This window comes from Trachurus trachurus, assembly GCF_905171665.1.
Source record: "Trachurus trachurus genome assembly, chromosome: 7".
Classification (NCBI taxonomy): Eukaryota; Metazoa; Chordata; class Actinopteri; order Carangiformes; family Carangidae; genus Trachurus; species Trachurus trachurus.
Window position 1 is genome coordinate 11,673,138 of NC_139901.1, and position 19,267 is coordinate 11,692,404.

General features: G+C 42.7%; 1 protein-coding gene across 3 annotated transcripts; it reads right to left on the bottom strand.

Annotated features, from left to right (window-relative positions):
• Nucleotides 1-735: 735 nt before the first annotated feature.
• vwa1 (von Willebrand factor A domain containing 1) lies at nt 736-11,041 on the bottom strand. 3 transcript variants are annotated; one of them, XM_083975562.1, is made up of 6 exons: nt 10,946-11,041; nt 7,294-7,851; nt 5,444-5,776; nt 3,316-3,591; nt 2,755-3,024; nt 736-1,726 (listed from the first exon to the last, which is right to left on the bottom strand). In XM_083975562.1, the coding sequence occupies exons 2-6, from the start codon at nt 7,772-7,774 to the stop codon at nt 1,698-1,700; spliced, it is 1,389 nt and encodes a 462-aa protein (XP_083831688.1). In that variant the 5' UTR covers nt 7,775-7,851; nt 10,946-11,041; the 3' UTR covers nt 736-1,697. The 3 variants fall into 3 exon arrangements, with proteins under 3 accessions (XP_083831688.1, XP_083831687.1, XP_083831686.1); XM_083975561.1 differs by lacking the exon at nt 10,946-11,041 and adding an exon at nt 10,472-10,882 and having other exon boundaries at nt 736-1,723; XM_083975560.1 differs by lacking the exon at nt 10,946-11,041 and adding an exon at nt 10,472-10,882.
• Between the last annotated feature and the right edge of the window lie 8,226 nt (nt 11,042-19,267).

Genomic DNA, 19,267 nt, shown 5'->3' on the forward strand with positions numbered 1-19,267 from the left:
TCTTTTACCGTGCAGAGAAAAAAACACTCAATATGTCGTGTTTAGGTATATATTTTCACGTTATGGAGGACGGTTTAGCACAGAGTAAACTGCTGCGGGTTGGAGTTAGGGCTGCCACTAGACATAGTAGGCTACTAAACTGTTTTCACTGCTGTTTTACCCATCCATGGTTTTACCCCACATGACTCACAAACTGACATTGATCAGTCAGTTCAATCAATCAGTGTAGTGCACATCTTCATTATTTGAGCCAAGGTCAAAGTAGAAATCCTCCTCATTAAATATCATTCCAATACAAGTAGGCTAAGTTAAAGTAGGCCCTACATGAGTGTGTTTTGAAAATACTTTGGTATTCAGCCTATTGTTGCACATCGAATGACTCTGAAATAACATAGGCCTACTGAATGAACTTATCTGTTTAATTTGATTTTTAATTTTTTAAGGCAGTTATGGAGTTTGGTGCAGCAATTATTTTAAGCGAAAAGTATCTGTAGGCCTATTCAAAAACTTCACACACAGACCTCAGGTAGCCGTGAAGACTCTCCTGCCTCATCTTTATCTAAAGTAGCATTGTTGGGACACTGCCAAGGTCAAACAGTATTTGTCTTTTAATTGTAGTGGATTAAAGGTCAGTAGCCTACTTGAAAAACATACACAGCACTCAAATAAATGTACACCTTTAGACCTCAGTTCACAATTTAAAAAAACAAACAATGAGTATAACCAAAATTATTACAGGACTTTATTTGAAGCTCTTGTTAAATTCCAATAGTGGTCAACAAACACGAAACAATATTTGTTCTGATAGGATAACAGTGAAAGATCAGCTATAAGCCTGTAAGGACCCATTCAGTAGGGGGCAGCAAAGGCTCGCTTAAAAAAAAGGTAACAGTCTGAAAATGTAAACAGCATGTCTGTAAATACTGTACGCTCTTTATTCTCATACTTACATGATTGTTGATTAATAAATATAAATGATGGATCTATCTCCAGAGACCAATACAAAGCAAGTCTTAGTTACACACATGTTACACGCAGCATTTCAGTTGTTTCAGGGCATATGGCTGGTCTGTTCGTAATTTCTTCCAAGTTCAAAGCAATCCTGAAGATCCTGTTATTAGGGACCGCATGTAAATCTACTCCAGTGTGCACACACAAGTATCCAATAATTTCAAGCATGTGCTGAGACTTACAGAGTACAAGGCATAAGTATTTATTATAAATGTAAATCAGATACTCTCTGTGCGTTCGCAGGACTTTAAAAAAATGTTGATTTGGGCCTAAAGTCCACATATGGTACAAAGCTTTCTCGAAAACAAGCAACAGAAAGTATCCAACATTCCCAGCATGCCGTGCTCTGTATATGCAAAACAAATCATTATCTTAAGCCTGCATCTTTAAACTGAAGCATTATACATTGAGTACAGGTGTAAACCAGATGAGACAATAGAAATGGAAAAGTAATAGTCCTCTGTGTCGCAGGTTGTAGAAGTCATCATGTAGCCATATTGTCCCAGACCACTCTTAAGTGTCTATGGCTTCCACGTGAGTAAGTGCTCAGTAAGCCAAACCACACATCTCTCCTGGATGATGTCCACAGAGGGGAGAGGCATGGAAAAGAATTATGGATGAAAGTCTGCATTCTTCTCGCCATCGTCCCTCCATGTTTGGTAAGGTGCACTTGTAGTTCAGGGGTGCTATGACTGGTGGCCATATGCTAATGCTTCTAAAGGGAAGAGGGAGAGAACAGCAGTTACGACATTCACATTCATAGAAATTAAAACTTGGCCAAAGGTCAGAGTGTTAGATAATGAATTCTCATGTATCACTGACAACTTCCACCAGACAACAAATGGCCAAATTAGCACAGTGTAGTTTCAAGAGCTGGTTCAACATGAACACTGGTACTTCTAGTCCAACCTATGCATGCAGACACCTTTTATTTGCCATAATCTGAGTTAACTCTCCGTTATATCTGCTTCACTTCAATACAGTAGACATAAGTGTAATTATTTGTGTGAAAATTAAAAAATCATATAAAAAAAAAACAAGAAATTTCCAGAGATTTTTTTATTTTTATGATTTAAGTCAATTGAAACTTTAAAGGTAGTGTGACATTTTCAGAAATATTTGTATTCATGTCTCTTTTGAAAGATAGATTAGAGGAGTTCAACACCAAAGGTGTGACATTTAAAAAAATATATGTAGCCTATATGCTTTGTTTTGAGTAGAGGACTGATCCTATGCCTGTACAGGAAATTTGACGCTATTGCCAGGAGCCATTGACACTGATCTTTTCAACATGGCAAATAATAATATTTCTCATAAAACATTTTTATGCACCTAACCGGAGCAGGAAATAGATCACCTAAAGAGTGTTTTGTCCACAATCTAAGCTGTTTCTATACCAAAACAGATACGTACAAGCAACAAATGTGACGTTTGATTGATATATAACTGTTTTATGACAGATTATCCATCCCTCATCGTCTGAACTGCAACAGCAAGACTTTTGGAAATCATTTGTTTGTTTTTGTGTATGTGTATTGTGTATGAACTTGACAAACCATCTTATTTAAATCAGCGTGTTATAGCCTACCTAAATGTCCTGTTAGATCCAGTTGTTATGCTAAGCTATGCTAATTTCCTCTTGGCTATTGCATCATATTATGCAGCAAACCTCCGGAAAGACAGGGAATTAGCATATTTCCTTAGCTGTCACATTATTACATGACATTTCCCATCACCACTCACCTGACTGAAACTGTGCTGTGCAACACAGTCCCTCCCCACGTGCCGTCCGATAAATAGGTGACACACACACCCTAGCTGATGGGGGGAGGTGTGTGAGACGTGTTGACAAAGAGTTGGGCGGCAAATACAAGTGCTGACCCTCGACGGAGTTCTGCTGTCCCTCCCAGGTGAGCCAGTAGCCCCTCAAACCTGAAGCACTGCCCTTCCAGTCTACCTGCACCGAGTCACTGCCCACTGTGGTCAGCTGGAGGTCTGCCAAGGCCGGAGTCGCTGTAAATGGAGACCACAGAGACGTTAGTCAGAAAGACAGCTGGGAAGAAAAAGATATGAATGACGAGGTGTAAAAAAGACGAAGGGAAAGGTTAACACAAATGCTTTAATGGCACCAGCACAGGAAAATATTCAGGCCTGCCCTTGGTGCAGTCAAACCTGAATGGATCTGCTTGTAATTATCTGAAATCTAAGATGCAGGAAGCACTACGCAATGCAGGATTAGGATTAGCCTGTGGTAAAAGGATCCTTGATTACAATGTGTGACCAAATCTTCTTCCCACGTCTCACCTTCCTGTGTACACACTTTGACAGACATGGCCCTCTCCTTGCCCAAGGCATGCCGGGCACTGATGGTGACCAGGTAAGTGGTGTCTGGTTGGAGGTCTCTGAGGAACGTAGAGTTCTGCGTTCTGCTCACTGTGACAGCGTGGAGCTTCCCCCGGGGCAGGGCGGAGTATTCAATGTGGTAACTTGTGACCGTGTCTGGCTGAAGAGGACCCCAGCTCACCCGGACGCTGGTTGGACCTGACTCAGACACAGTGACCGTAGCTGGGCTCAGCACCTCTGGTGTGTGGGAAGACAAAAAAAAACATTGAAAAAGACAAACACATAAGTAAACTTGTGCTGCATGTATGAAAAATACATTTTCAAATAAATTCAGCGATGAATAATAAAGACATAGGTTGTCTTCATTTTGAAGAATGTTTCATAAATAGTTTATAAATGCTGAATTAAAGGAGAATTCCGGTCATTTTTGACCCCTAAATCGTTGTCCTGATGGTCACCCAGTGTTGGGGGGAGCAAAAAATGCGACTAAAATTGATGCAGGCAAACCGGAGTTACACCGTGGCTAGACCTATGGTCCTATGGGCGACAACGCTAACCTATGGGGGCAATTTTTTCAACCACAACAAACACACAAAAAACAATCAAATATCTATAGTACATGACTGGAATCCTTATGACACACCACTGAACTCATATAGTGTACAATATCCACAAGTTTCCGAACATCATCTATGGTCAAAACTGGCTTCCGGTTTTGCCGGTTTGGTGGAATTGTACGTTTACGTTTCCATGGTTTTCAGTCGTTGTCATAGTTGCGGTAAACACATTGATCTATTAACGCTGGCTTTAAACACGGATGTCAATTTGTGTGATATCCACTGTTAAAAGCTGGTGTGATGATCCATGCGTTTTACAGATTTTCATAAAAAAAAAAAAAAAAAAAAGAAATCCATGCATTTACCGCGACTACCGAAACCATGGAAACATAAACATAAAATTCCACCGGAAGAGCAAAACCGGCAAAACAGGCACGTTTTTGACGTTCAGAAAAAGGTGGATATAAACAGTATAAACTTTGTGTTTTTGCATGTAATCACTCACCTCAGACAGCCTAACTCTGAAACATCCTGGAAAGACATGTTATCCGATCGCAGAGCGCCTGCTCTCCCCGCCACAGAAACAAACATGTTATCCGATCGCAGAGCGCCTGCTCTCCCCACCACAGAAACAAACACTTTCTTTTCCTTGTTGTGATGACTTCTATACAAAAATAAACAGTCAAGCAGTGCAGTGGTAATGTCCAAAATATCTCCGACCGTTTATTTTTCTAAAGAAATCATCACAACAAGGAAAAAGTGTTTGTTTCTGTGGCGGGGAGAGCAGGCGCTCTGCGATCGGATAGTAATGTCTTTCCAGGATGTTTCAGGCTGTCTGAGGTGAGTGACTACATGCGAAAACACAAAGTTTATACTGTTTATACTGTACACTATATGAGTTCAGTGGTGTGTCATAAGGATTCGAGTCATGTACCATAGATATTTGATTGTTTTTTGAGTGTTTGTTGTGGTTGAAAAAATTGCCCCCATAGGACCATAGGTCTAGCCACGGTGTAACTCCGGTTTGCCTGCATCAATTTTAGTCGCATTTTTTGCTCCCCCCAACACTGGGTGACCATCAGGACAACGATTTTGGGGGTCAAAAATGACCGGAATTATCCTTTAAGTATTTTACGATTACTTAAGTAATTCTTAATAGTATGTAGTCAAAACAAAGTGTTATGAATAATCCACATTATTTGAGTTGTAATGACCTGTAAACTGCCACATTTTTTTTTTCTTTCTATTTGTCAAAATAACTGCAGCCGACTCCCGTTCGAATCCTGCATCGGGTGGCCCTTTGCTGCATGCCATTAGCTCTCTCTGCCTCGCCATTTCCTGTCTCTCTCAACTATACTATCAAATAAAGCGACTCACAAATGTTTGCCTTTTTGCTTAAACTGGAAGTAGAGATGATTCAGTAAATGGCAGATTAATTGCACAGTTGCATATATCAATTTATTTCGGCAAGCTTTCGGTCTGTGACCTCCTTCAGGCCTATGACACAACATGTAAAAAGGATGTGACCCAACCTGGTTTCGTTGTGAAGCTGACAGAGAGTGTGTTGAATGCCTGTTCATTGGACTCCGGGGTCAGTGTGGCAGTGTAGGTGGTGTCAGGCTTCAGCCCCGTTAGACTGGCAGTGCTGGAGTCGGCAGCTTGGATGAGTCTCTGGTACTGACTACCACCTGTGCTCGGACTGGTCCCGCTTCCAGCTCCTCCGCCGACTCCCGCACCTCCCGTCAGAACCGGGGCGAAGCGGATCTCATAGTGGCCCGTCAAACCGGAGAGAACGGGTCGCCACTGGAGCGTGGCTGAGTTGGTGGAGACGTCACGAACGTTGATTCGTTCAGCTCGGATTATCTCTGTTGGATGAAAGAATAAACTTATAGCGTGTGCTTGCATTCTTCTGTCAGGATTAAAGAAGAAGTTATGATTTTACGCAGAGACAGAGGAAGAACTATGACAAGGAAGATGATAAGACACAGTTCTAAAAATGCCTTGGCTTCAGACAGCCACCCACGTAGACAGACAGACAGACAGACAGACTTGGGTTTCCAAGTGGATTCATAACCCTTACAATACGACAACTTGAAATAGCCAAGCCAGTGAGGCCCTGCAACAAAATAAGAAATGCCACAGAGCCACTGATATCTGTTAGAGGATCATTAGCCGCCAAGCAAGGACCGGTGCATAAGCTTTATTTATACTATGCATCATGTCTTGCAACTGCAGTATACATTGTATAATTGCTGAAAGGCCCCTGGTGAGTGTAATGCAGCTACCTAATCAGGCCACAGACATGGGCACCCCCCTGATCTATTTATATCAGTACGTATATCTATGTATCATGTCTGGCATACTGTAGTGTTGGAGGATGCAGCAAGGGAAACTGAATCATTAATCCATTAATAGATCGGCCTATCTCATTACAGAGACTGTTACACACGCACAAAGACACGCTCAGTGTCCCCGTTTCCTATTTAGTTTCACAGTCTTCAGGAGCATGTGTGGAATCAGGGAGAAGCACAGAGACATGCAAGACATCTCTGTGTGAGTGGAAGGCAACAAGTGTGATTGTATCTGTCTTGTCAGAGCCACTGAAATACATTGGGCAATACAGCCTTACAGTGTACCTCCCTTGTGAGCTTTTATAGATATCTGGCCAAATCGTAGAAAATGCATTTCTCACTTTTTCTAGTTGGTATGTGTCTAGATAGTTGTATAGATTTTTTTTCCATCATTATTCCTGCCACTATTTCATAGATAACCAGAAATTGTGTCTTTTTGGTTTATCCATTTGATGCAATAATATTTGCTCAATGCAATGCTTACACTTTTGTGAGTGGGGCCATCTTCTTTCACAGTACACGTAGTCATGTGATCAATTGTGGATACAGCTTTAAAGGAGGTATTTGTAAGTTTTGCTATTGGCCACATATCGAATGTTAACAACTGTTGTAGGTGTAGATTATTTCCTTTACGGGTGGGATGGTCGCCTCACTTTCCACTACCGAGTCAGTGTAGCGCCCTGTCTGACCTGATAATGAATAGTGCTGCTCAGAGGATGTACTGTAACCTCTTGGATTGTAAACACAATGAACTGCAATGATGAAGTGAAGCCAACATTTGCGATGCTATGCAGCCAGTAACAAAAAAAGCTCCTTTGATCAATTCCTATTAAAAAAAAATTATAATTTAAAATCATTTTCATCAATTAATGAAAGGAGACGAATGCTGTCATTTGAACACATTTGGATAGACAGGAAGGCACATAGGTTTATGAGCCTTTTACCACTGACTATTATTAAAAGATCGTTAATTTTGGTACATTCCAGACTCTGTACCAAAAACCTCAAAAAATCACCTGTGATCTACTCACCGATGATGGCGTCCCTCAGATCCTCTGTGATGATGCTCATATCATCAATGTCCACAAAGTACAGGTGGTCTTCCACAGGTGGGGTCACCACCTGCCTCAGCACCTGATAGTTGCCGTGCCCAGTGGAGACCACCAGCACAGCCACGCCCTCATCTCGCAGCTCAGCCATTGGTCCAACCACATCCCCCGGTTTCACCCCATCCGTTAACCACACCAGCACCCTCGGGAGCCCCGCCCGGGCCCCGTCCGCCGTTCCGGGTCTCAGCACCCGCTCCTTTGCCAGTCTCAGCGCCTCCACGGTGTTGGTGTCCCCCCTGAGAGGTTTGGTGTTACTCAATGCTCCCTGGAGGCTACTTTGGGTTCTGTAGGTGTCAAAGCCAAACTCAAGGCGCGGTTTGGTGCCCACCTGCAGAAGTCCCACCCTCACCTGGTCCTCTCCCAGTGAGAAGGGGAGGAGGAGCTCGGACAGGAAGGTGAGCATGCGGGAGTAGTCATAGGATGACACGCTCCCTGAGGAGTCCAATAAGAACAGGACGTCACCTTCGCAGCAGTTCAGCACTGTTGAGAAAAGAAAATACGGATCATCAATGCTATTATAAATGTGCAAATCAAAGACTCTAAAGGGGTGGAATCATTCCTTTTATACTCCACAGCTTTTTCCACAGGTTTCCTCTCACGCTTCACTTGCACAAACACATTTGGAAATTCCCTCCCTTTCTCCATCCACCTTCTTGGAACAACCTTTAAAGGGCTCATTGTCGACATGAAAGCAGCAGAAACTCAGAGGCAAAGTAATTAGAGTTAAGATAAGTGCAAATCAAAACACACAGAGGAAGAGGAAGGACAAGCTGATGCCGCTGCCTTTCGGTCGCTTCAGAAGTGAACGATAAAAGGCGGTCAAGCAGTGAAGGCAAGATCTTCCAGATTTCTTAACAGAGGCAAAGTTAAAAGCGAAATCTCCCGAGTGAAGAGCAGGAGGGTGGGAAAACAGTAGCTGCTGGGTATTAGTGGTGGGGAGGCCAGTGGAGAAAAGAGGAGGGACAGGGGAAAATAAAAGGCGTTAAAAGGAGAGGAGTGAGGCTCGGTGGTGGTGAGGGGGGTGTACTGGCAGTTCCATGTGAGAGACGAAGAGGAATGTTGGATGGCCATATACAGATCAGTGAAAGCGAGCAGAGAAGGAAAGAAGCAGTAGCGAACGGACAGAATCTAAAAGCAACACTTAGCTGCAGATGTTCAGATTGTGAAATCATGCGAGGAAAACAGCCATTGTTAAAATCTCCGAGCAACAGTGGAGGGGAAAGAAAAATAAACATGTGATAGAAAGATATACAGTGAGAGTTAGTGGCATTGTTGCCATGTTTCGAAGACATCTTCACAAATATGGAAGCCTCTTCTAATTTTTGAATATTTAACACGTGAGATAAGTTGTGGGGGGTGGAAGCTGAGAAAACAGAGGGCGCATGTGGTCACACTCGCTGCCTTCCTCTCCATCAATCTAAAGAATTCCATCGCTCCTGTTGTTTGGACTTTGGAGCAAAAGGCAGTCGGTTGGATGGGAGGGTGGGGGGGTGGGGGCTGCTGCCTATCACAGCCCCCCGACCACCACCTTTGTTCAGGTATGTCTTTATCTGAAACCCACATGCTGAAGTCTGGACTGTTAATCTGCAGGGAAGACATGTTTAAACGCAGCATATTGTTATGGCGTACACACAATAAATCAGATTTATTGGCAACTTTGAGACACTTGAGTGATGTGATGGTGGAAGAATGAGATGTAAAAGCTGCACATGGCCCCCCAGTGAAACGGTACATGGGGGTGGGGCGGGGGGGGACTCTCAAACCATATGTTTTGTGTGCAGAAATATACCAGTTATAATAATAGTTATCTTTTTCTGTATGTCAAAGGAGTTTAAATCGAAAGCAACTGGACCTGGACTTACCAAGTGCAGTTGCTTTCGATTTAGACTCCTTTGAGATACTATGACCTGGACAAATGAGAATATGCACAAGCTTTTTCTGTATCGGTAGAATAAGATCTCTGTTAAACAAGGATGACAGCAATAACAGGGAGCACTTATATAGTATATAAAAAAAGCCAAATAGCTGTAATCTAAATTGGTTTAGTCCCGTCAGGGCCCTATTAATGGACATAGATAAGTGACAGCATCTCTCTCACTCCTATGTTAACAGTCATAAAGAGCAGACCCCACGGTGTCACCAGCACCAAGTTTAGCCTCATGAGCTCAACCACAACATGCAAAAGGCATCTCAGTGTCACTCTTCTTTCAATGAATCCTAAATAGATACTCATTTAGTAATTAATTTGACCTCTCTCACTCTTTTATGATAAATCTCTGCCCTTTAGTGTGTTTTATACTTTATTGCTATGTAGCTAAAGCACTTTGAACTACTGTAGTGTATCAAATGTGCCATAAACAACAACTTTTTTTAATTATATTTTTCAAATATTAATTACAAGAGACCAGAGTTGTTGTTGTTTTTATCAATAGATTAATTAATTAGATTAAAGAATAATTCAAATTGACTTTTTTCCAGCTGATCTGGAGACTGTTTTGTCTGCTCCCAGTGAAGCCAAGAGGTTTTTATCGAACATATCTGTGTTTGTTTTGGTGCATCTGGAGCCTTCTGGGTGGATGCATGCCTGGGTGGCCCCTGCGTGTTTCCACATTTTTTGAGGAATCGCTGCCCCCCGGGGCTGTTGGATTTCATCAACTGACAATTTAAGATATGGAGTCGTGCCATTTCACTGAGAACACTGGTGGAGTAATATCAACCACACCCTGAACTCGCACACACAGTCCAACCCTCCACCTCCTGCAGCAGCATCAGCACAGAATGGAAAAGTAATCACATCTCATATTAAGTGTCATAATGCTTTAAACCTCATTTTACATTGACTCGGGGAATTTTAAATCGTTCTTAGCGTACCAGAGAATTACTTTACACCATTATTCCTCCAGGAAATAGAGTTATTCAATTTATTTTGTACTTAAAAAAAATCTTTTTCTTTCAGACTCCAAAATTAACCACTACCTATGGGCTAAATCTATTAAATATTCAATTCAATTCAATTCAATTCAATTCAATTCAATTCAATTCAATATCAAAGTTGAATTCCGTGGTGCTCATATACCTGAGCGCCAGTGACGGGGCTTACCTCCTTCAGGTGCGACTTTCTGAGCAGCCGACGGCCGCAGGAGCAAACACAACAGAGTCCATGCCAACAACATGTGGCTCTCCATCACTACGGTTCTACTATGATAAACTGGTTCCGCCGAGGTCAAGTGTAACACTGAAGTTGCGGGTGTTCAAGTCTACCTATAGTATATATCCAGCACAGCCCGGAGGAGCGCACTCCAAGTCACTAAACCACCGTCAGCCGCATGATTCAGTCCGGTTTATCTATTCAGCTTCTTCCCCTTCTCCTCCGCTGAACATGGCCGAGGAGCCGGTGACCGGAGAAACCGGAGTGTCAGCGGGTAAACGTTGATATAAACGCAAAACTTCAGTCGCTATGCGCAAAGTCTGGACGCTCCTCGTTCAACGCAACTGCGCTCTGCTCGCGCTCAGCTCGCGCTCTGGACGCACTCACGACAAAGTAAAGCGGGCGGGGAGTCGGTTACAAGCTTACCTGGCACAACTTTCAAAATAAAACTCTCGTTTGTCGAAGCCAATGACAAAATGCACTGCTTTCATGTGCTGTCAAAATACACCCATGGACTTTATCACAGCTTTGTTGTTATCATATTTTTTATGAGATTCAAGACTTTGGTTACTAATGTTAGGAAGTTTATAGATTAAAAGCTATGCCCTTTCAAAATAAATATACAAGCAAAAGCAAAAATCCTGCTATTTTTAAATTATAAATATTAAATTATGTGCTAAATATTTGTGTTTATCTTTATGTGAAACGCAGTATAAGAATTACTCACGATGGATTGATAAAGCATTTCTGATTTTCATTCCGATCATTTTGTTAAAGTTATATCACGGGATATTATCACTGTTTAAACAAGCAAGATGTTGTTTTTTCTAGGATTTCATGTTTTGGAGTTGGTGCCAAACCGCTTATATAACAATGCATTAATATATATTAAATATAGAAGAGTTACAGCTGACAGATCATTAGTGGGTTGATTGATTGCATTAAGTGTGCTTAACTTCTATTACTGTCAGTGTACAGTATTTGTGTTCTAGCTGTAAATGCAGGGACTTTGCAGCAGCTATCGAGCCTATATATAGACTACCTCTGACATATAGCCTACACTTAATTACAAACACTTAGCAGTGTCACATTACCAATGTCTGTTTATTATTGTAGCTCATTGGTAGGAAACTCTTATTCAAACAACAGACAACACATCACACATAACCACTGTGTGAAAAATGTGTCTTTATTTTGAAGGTCAAGCTGCTTTAACTTCCCTCTGGCTGCTGCTGCTTTACTTGACCTGACACATCTCAATGTCTTGTGTACCTCACTCCTCCCCTCAGTCTCCCCAGTAACTCAGAATAGTAAATGAGACTGTGTTCAACATCCAGGCGTCAACTCTTTCAACCTGAGCCAGAATTAGATTTAAGCCTTCAACTTACTCTATTACCAGGGATATAAATGGGGAACCCATGAAAAACACACTTTGCATCCCTTGGCAGAGAATGGGAAACAAATTATTTATATATAGGCTTTTCCATGGGGAGGAATCAGCTGGTTTGAGACATGCGTACCCGTGGTTTAATGAGGAAACAAGCGTAAATACAACATTTTTTACTGATTGAAATAACTTTTGGGGGGGTCCAAAGAAAAAAGTAAATTATGCCCTCCTGCCCTTTTGATATCTTAAAGCTCTTTTACCTCTTTACCCTTGACTTATTCTCTAATACGTTTTTTTTTTCATGAATGAGACAAACATGTATCCAGTTATCCTAGAACTGAAGAAACCTCTGGTTCACCAAGAGAAACCACAAATACTTGCAGCATTTAAACCACTGGGAGTGCATCTTTGAAATTATACAGCACATAGTCTCAAAGCGGAAAAAGGTCAACAGCTTTGCATGCTGGCTATCCCCTGAGGTCAACCACTCAGCAAAAATAAAGCAAGATTTATAAGTAGAAAGAGAAGTGAGAGCAATGTTTAGCACAGGGCTGCATGGACAGTATTGATAATAGTGTGTTTGTGTGTGTGAAACAGAAACAATGGGGGTAGGAGGGAATAAATGGATGGGAGAGGATGTAGGAATTCAAGTGGGACCAAACAAAGGTCTAAATTCCTCTGATGTGACGCATCATGTCCAAGTACTTGAATTTTTATAGCTGACATATCAACAATAAACACACCTTTCTCAATACACACCTAGTAAATAAACACTAGTCACTGATTGGGAGGGATTATGACATTTGACCTAAATGTCGTTGTAATCCCCCATATCAAAAACTATTTACACCAAGTACACACACCTAATTATACTTGTGTGTCACTTTGTTCATTGTGTTTACAAGAGCGACTTTGGCAGCCATGACAATCTAAGTCTGTGTCCAGTTACTGCAAACTTTATTTAATGCTTTTGTTGCAAATGCATAAACTCTAAATGTCTGAGAAGCTGCATCACAATCCATTCACAATCCATTCTGCACAACAGACATGCAACATTAACTTCTCTGCAGTGTTTATTTTACTTTGAAATAAAAGTTCTCACACATGCTCATTTGCAGCCTCCCAAAGCGCGGTGTGGATTTTATTGCAGGTGGGAGTTTCTCTTCCTGTGCTTCTCTTTTTTTCTTTTCTTTTTTTACAATTTGGTCTGAACTGTAAATCAGTCAGAAACATACAGTGCCATACCCCCACCTGGAACAACTTGGCACTGTGTGTGTCTGCGTCTTTGTGTGTCAGAGCAATAAATAGCTGAACGCACACGTGCACAGAGCATGCTACGAGTGCATAATGTTTGAACGAGCATGTGCGCACATTTCTTTCTGTATTTCAACATGTCAGGCATTGCATAAATTCTGCAATGACAGATTACATGCAAGTCAGTGTGTGTTTGTGCGTGTCTGTGTGTGTGTATGAAATACACAAACTGAAGCTCATGTCAGCATTTGACACTGTGCTGAAATCCAGAGACCTTGCCAGCTGTTTCCAACTGACATGGCCTCGTGTCAGCACGCTGCGTCCACCGTCTCAATCACTGTGTCAGATTATGCAACCTGAGCGGTGATCTGTTTCTGCTCATTTTCACATACCATGATAATCCTGCTGGGATGACAACTAGAAGTTCTGTTTCAGTGGGGGAGAAAAAACTCAACAAAAACACAGTAAACTTGACCTTTGGGCTCTGGGCAGGGCAGCAGCAGAGGGATTGGGAGGAACGGGAGGAGACGCGAAAACAGTAAGATGTCATCGAGGCAATGGAAGAGTTTATAACATTTTGTGGCTCACAGCATTGAGGGTGTGATAACATGGAAATAAAGGGGGTGGGTGGGGGGGGGGGGGGAGCCTGAAAACACTCTTCAAGCAGCCCGAGTTACTGCCTCTTATACAGGCTCTTGTAACTTTGGCCCATAATAGCAGCCTAGTTGTAATTACCCATTAAAGCTTTGGCTGCAGAGTTTTTGGCTACGTATTGGAATGCCACTGTCAGTGGTGGAGTGAATTCCACACAGATCTATATTTGCCAGTGTTTTCTTCCTCTTTGCCAGACGATGGTATTCGAGGTCTGGTTTCGAGCAAACCGTGGGGTTTTTTTGCGCAGATTTGATGAAGAAAAGTGCCACTCGGCAAAAGGAACTGCATTGCAAAGGGATATAAAAGAAGAAGGATGAGAGAAAAGCTGACGCAGAAAGAGATAAGAGAGAAAAACAAAGATGCAGGTATAAAGATGATGGAAAATCAAGATAAATACAAAGGGATGCCGGAGAAGAGCAAAACAACACAGACAAAATATTTAGCAGAATTTACATTTTGAAGTGGCTCTCATGGCTGAGCCGAGAGGACTCTTTGCCTCCCACGTAGAGGATTCTGACATGACACATAAATAAAAACCATCACACTAAAAATACCAATGAGGGGGTCAGAGGAACTTCCCATCACCGGGATGTGGAGACGACAAGAAATGAGCCAAGTGCCCGCCGCCTTCCTGAGCAACAGGGATCCCTCCGGTCCTGCGTCAGTGGTACTTTCCTGCCTCCACTGCTCAGCATCCTGTGTATCTCCACAGCACATCTTGTCTTTTAAATAGTGTCCATGATGGTATTTCCCCAAGGGTTTAATAACCTTCGGAACATTTTGTTTTTTCTTTTGGGGGGGGAGACATTCACATTAAAAATTGTATGTTCGAAGGGATGCTGCCTCTGTGTGAAGGTGTTGATATCTCACTGTGTTCCAAGGCCATTACTACATTCAGGGGAATACTTAATCTTTGCCTTTTCCAAACAAATAAGACAAGTAACATTAAACACAAGCAACTGTCCAGTTCATGGCACGAAGGCATTTTCACAGAAAATATCCAAGTGTATATCTAAGTTTGGACAGAAGCACCGGTGTCTGTGCACTGTCTTGGAGTGAAACTGGGTACGGCTCGAAGCATCCAGCTATATGGAACATCTGTTTTGCAAAAATTGTCAGCCAACAACTCTCCACACTGGTGAAGCCAACACCCACTGCAAGTTTCCACAGTAAAATGTCACAGGCTGGTTCTGCCAAGCTGCGTCGATGGAGGTTCTCTCTATAGCTGGCTCCGCTCCTCCGGAGAGCTCTGCACAGACAATGGTCTCATTGTGTCGAGGATTGGCAGGAGGGCGACATTTATAGATGGAGGATAAATGCTCTCATCTTTTTGGCTCACATGAACTGATCTCGGGCAAGTTGGACAAACATTAAAAAGATGGTTGACTGCTCCAGCAGGTTTAGAGATTTGATTATGTCTACCACCCGAGGTGAAAGGCCCTGTGATTTATGAAGAAGCTCTCTGAAAGAGCACATTATGGGTGCTTTTCAAATAGCCCACAAGGCTCTGACTCCAGCGGCATGTCAGAAACTTTACCCCTGACTCCTCTGGAAAGGCGCTGCTGCTTGTTTCCAAAAACTTCTCAATGGAGTAACTGAGAGCTAAGAATTCTGCTTTGTTGAGTACGGTTCAACGAAATAAAAAGGAAATGCCATTCACAGTCTCAGTGTGCCCCCAAGTGCTCTCTTGTACCATGTGAAACCAAGGGTTTCCATCCAAAAGTACAAACTGCTCCAAGAAGCTCCAAAGCTCGCCATAAACCAAGAAATACTAAAGTCCCACTTATTCAGAAACCACATGAGAAAGGTCAGTGGTAGTGACTCATCCAGTTCAGAGTTCTCCATACTCATGCAGCCCGTGGGAAGGAGGATGGTGGGCTACAGTTGGTTGGATGTGACACGCATTTCTCACACACAAACAACTCCACTCTGATGCTGTGCTCAAGTGTGTTTGTATGTGTATATTCACATCATAAGGACTTGAATAATTTCCCCCCTATTTCCTGCCTCGTGTTTGCTGCTCTGATTTCTATACTTGCGTTCTTTTCATTTCAGTCCTTCTTCTCCAGGACTGTTTTTAATATCTCAGACCTATCGGAGTCCTCCCCTCTCCCTTTCACCATCTTCCCTTCAGCTGGCTCTGCAAAGTGTCTTGGCCTCGACGGAGAGCAGCTGGATTCTCCATTCTCTCCTCCCTTTGTGATTCCTCGCCTTCTTACTGCTCCTCACCCTGCACACTCCCTCCTCAGCAGTCACAGCTGCCTCCCACCCTTAGTAACACTCCTGTGTACTATACAAACACACACACACACACACACACACACATGCACACATGCACAAGTCCTCACATGTACACTGACTGAAGTGCACATGCATACAGATACGGTTTAAATGCACACACCACACACACAGGCCGATGCGGACGCACACAAAAGGTATAGCTGAAGTCACTTTTGTGGTATGTCTGCAGTTTTAAAGCAGCAGGGATGTGTTGTAATTACAACTGAATGTGCAGTGGAATCTGTTAGGGCAGGTTGAGTTGGGGAGGACCTGGCAACCTATCAAAGCTTAGTAATACCCCCACTCTTGTATCTGCTTGCAAATAAAGGAGTGCATGAATAAAGAATATGTAAAGGTTCAGGTATTCTTCCAAAGTTCAATCTGCTGGAAAAACAGAGAAGGTGAAGGCAACGCTCTGTGGCTGTAAACTCGCTCCAGCACCTGGTGTGATGAACGAGCCAGCGGCCGTTTAATGACAGAAAGATGACAACCCTGTTGACCGGCCCATCCTGTCTGTTAACGCCATCACCTGTCATCCACATCCGCAGCCTCTCTCCACTTAAGTCTGCGCCTTTCACTTCCAGACACGTTCTCCACACGCTCGGAGTTTCAGCCTCGCTCTATTATCTGTCTCCCACTTCCTGCGTACATAACACACCCTCTGAAGTGCCCCACGGGTCACACAGTCCACTCGGTCTTGGTTTCACTCAGCCCCCCCCCCCCACCCCCCCGCTGTCGAGTGTCAAGGTGACAGAAAGGAGAAGAAGCCCAACATTGTCTGTTAGTGATATGGTATGGGGGAGATGGCGGGGGTGTTGTGTTTGAACTTGTCTGGCTTGTACTCTGCCTGTCTGAGAGTGTGTTTTTCAATGAGTAATCCATTGTAAGACTGAACACACACAAATACGCACCCACACACACACACACACACACACACACCGTGGCAGGTTGTATGACATAGCTCAAGTACAAGAGGGAAGAGGAGTTTTTTAGCCCAGGGGAGATCGATGGGTGATGGGTGAGACATGGAGGCTGCTGGTTGGATTTGTCTTCTTCAGAGGAAAAAAAAAAAATGCTGCAGCTTCTGTGGTTGAACATGGTATTTGCTTTGAGGTGGTGATGTAAACCTGAAATGGTCAAAGATTCACCACTTCTGAAACAATCTACCACCCCAGGTTCCTTTCATTAGCCACACTACTGTCACTTTCTCAGTTAGGCAGCAGTCTGTGGTTGGATTAAATTCTGCACATTTGTATTTCCCAGAAGATGAATCTCACTGACTGTTCACCTGTTTACACATACGTTGGTTTATCAATAAATATCAGAAAACAGAATTCAATCACTCAATCTCAGCTGTACTTTGGTGCTTTGTGCTAATTTGCAAACACAGTGGCCAGAAACCATGAATGAATCCTTTAGATTGGCCAGTTGTGTATTATCCATCCATTAGTAGGTAATCAGCTATTGATCCCAGTGTTCACAGGGTGAAGTTTAATCCATGTTAATCCATCTCACGCAACAAAATATCACGACAGGCAGAACTTGAGAGGCAGATGGCAGATCCAGCCCATGTGTTGCGGTTGATGATAAAATGCTTGTTAGTAGATACAGGCCGCAGAGTGCTATGATCCTGCAGTTCGCTGAGCAGTCACAACCAGCGGTGGAGAGAGGCTTAACCCACAACTCCCTGGTCGCTGAGAGCTCCCACAACTCATTAGATGAAGTTTTTAAATATACAAACACAAGGATATTAACAGAATTCCCGGCATGCGAGTAAAACATGTGTCACTGATACACACAAAGGTAGCCTAAATCATTGTTGTTTCTGACAGTGCTGATGACAACAATGGTTAGTGTTGAATTCAGTGTGCAGCTTACCTCTTTGCGGTCACTGTGGGCAAACAGCTGTGACTCTGGAAGCTATAATGTGGTGTCAGCAGCAGCAGGTGTGAGATCATCCTGTTAATGAGAAACTGAGAATGTATAATTGCTGTGAATTGCTGAGAATGTATAAATCTGTCTGTAACACCTGTCCATGTTGACTTTCCAGTTCAATGCGCTTTTTTTCAACTTAACTCGTTTGGTTTTGTATTTTATAACTCTTAATCCAAGTTCAGTTAACTCTATTGTTTACATTTCTAACTTCAACTCTCTGTCGGGTTAAGGTCTGGGGGTCTATGGGAGGATTTTATTTGTTTGAAGTCATATTGTAGAAGATTCACTTTCATGTTTGAGCTCATTGTCCAGCTGCATCACCAACATCTCCTCAGCTTCAGCAGGTGAAGCCTACCTGGCGTCATCCTGTAAAACACCTTGATAAACCAGGGAGTTCATTTTCCCCATGATGATGTTGAGCAGAGAGACCACGTTTCTCCCCTCAGCTTACTTCACCTTCACCTGTTTTTGTGTTGTATACAAAGACCAGATACAAGATACAGACTGCATTTTCCTCCCAAACAATTCACCATGGGTTTCATCGGGCCACAAAACATTTTCCCTCTTGTCCTGCTGAGACTTGTGCTTTCTCTTGGACAAACTTCAGGGGCTCAGTGATGTTTGATTTGGAAAGGAGCAGCTTCCTCTGTGGTGTCCATGGCAGGACGCCGCGCTCCGTGCAGCCATAATTTGTGTACAATTGAGTCATGAGCAGAGATGTGAAACAACTTCACTGTTTCCTTCAAGCCTTTATCTTCTTCTCTGAGCTTCTTTGTTTCATCACTGATCGCTCTGTGTTGTTGAACTTTTGGAGTCATCTCCACTGAACGCCCACTCCTATGGAAAGTCACCAGTCAGACAAACTGTCTCCATTTATAGACACTTAGTCTGACTGAGGGCTGATGATGATCTGAACTCTTTGAGATGACTCTATGACCTTTCAGCTTTATGCAAATTAGCTATTGATTCTTTCTTAATCTTATTTTTCTGTGAGGCTCACATCAGCTCACATCAGCTGACGTTTCTTGTGAATATCAAAAATTATTGAAGTGTGTGTTTGTTTTTTTAAAGTCGGAGTGTCTCTAAGTTACGCTTCCAAGCTGCTGTTATTGACTTTGACAACTCCTTACTTTGTTGTTATCATAAGCCTAAAGATTCAAATACTTTTTTTGACCAACACTATGTTTGGGTGGTATTCTAAGTAAATAATATTGATAATTTGTGTGTTATTAGTTAAA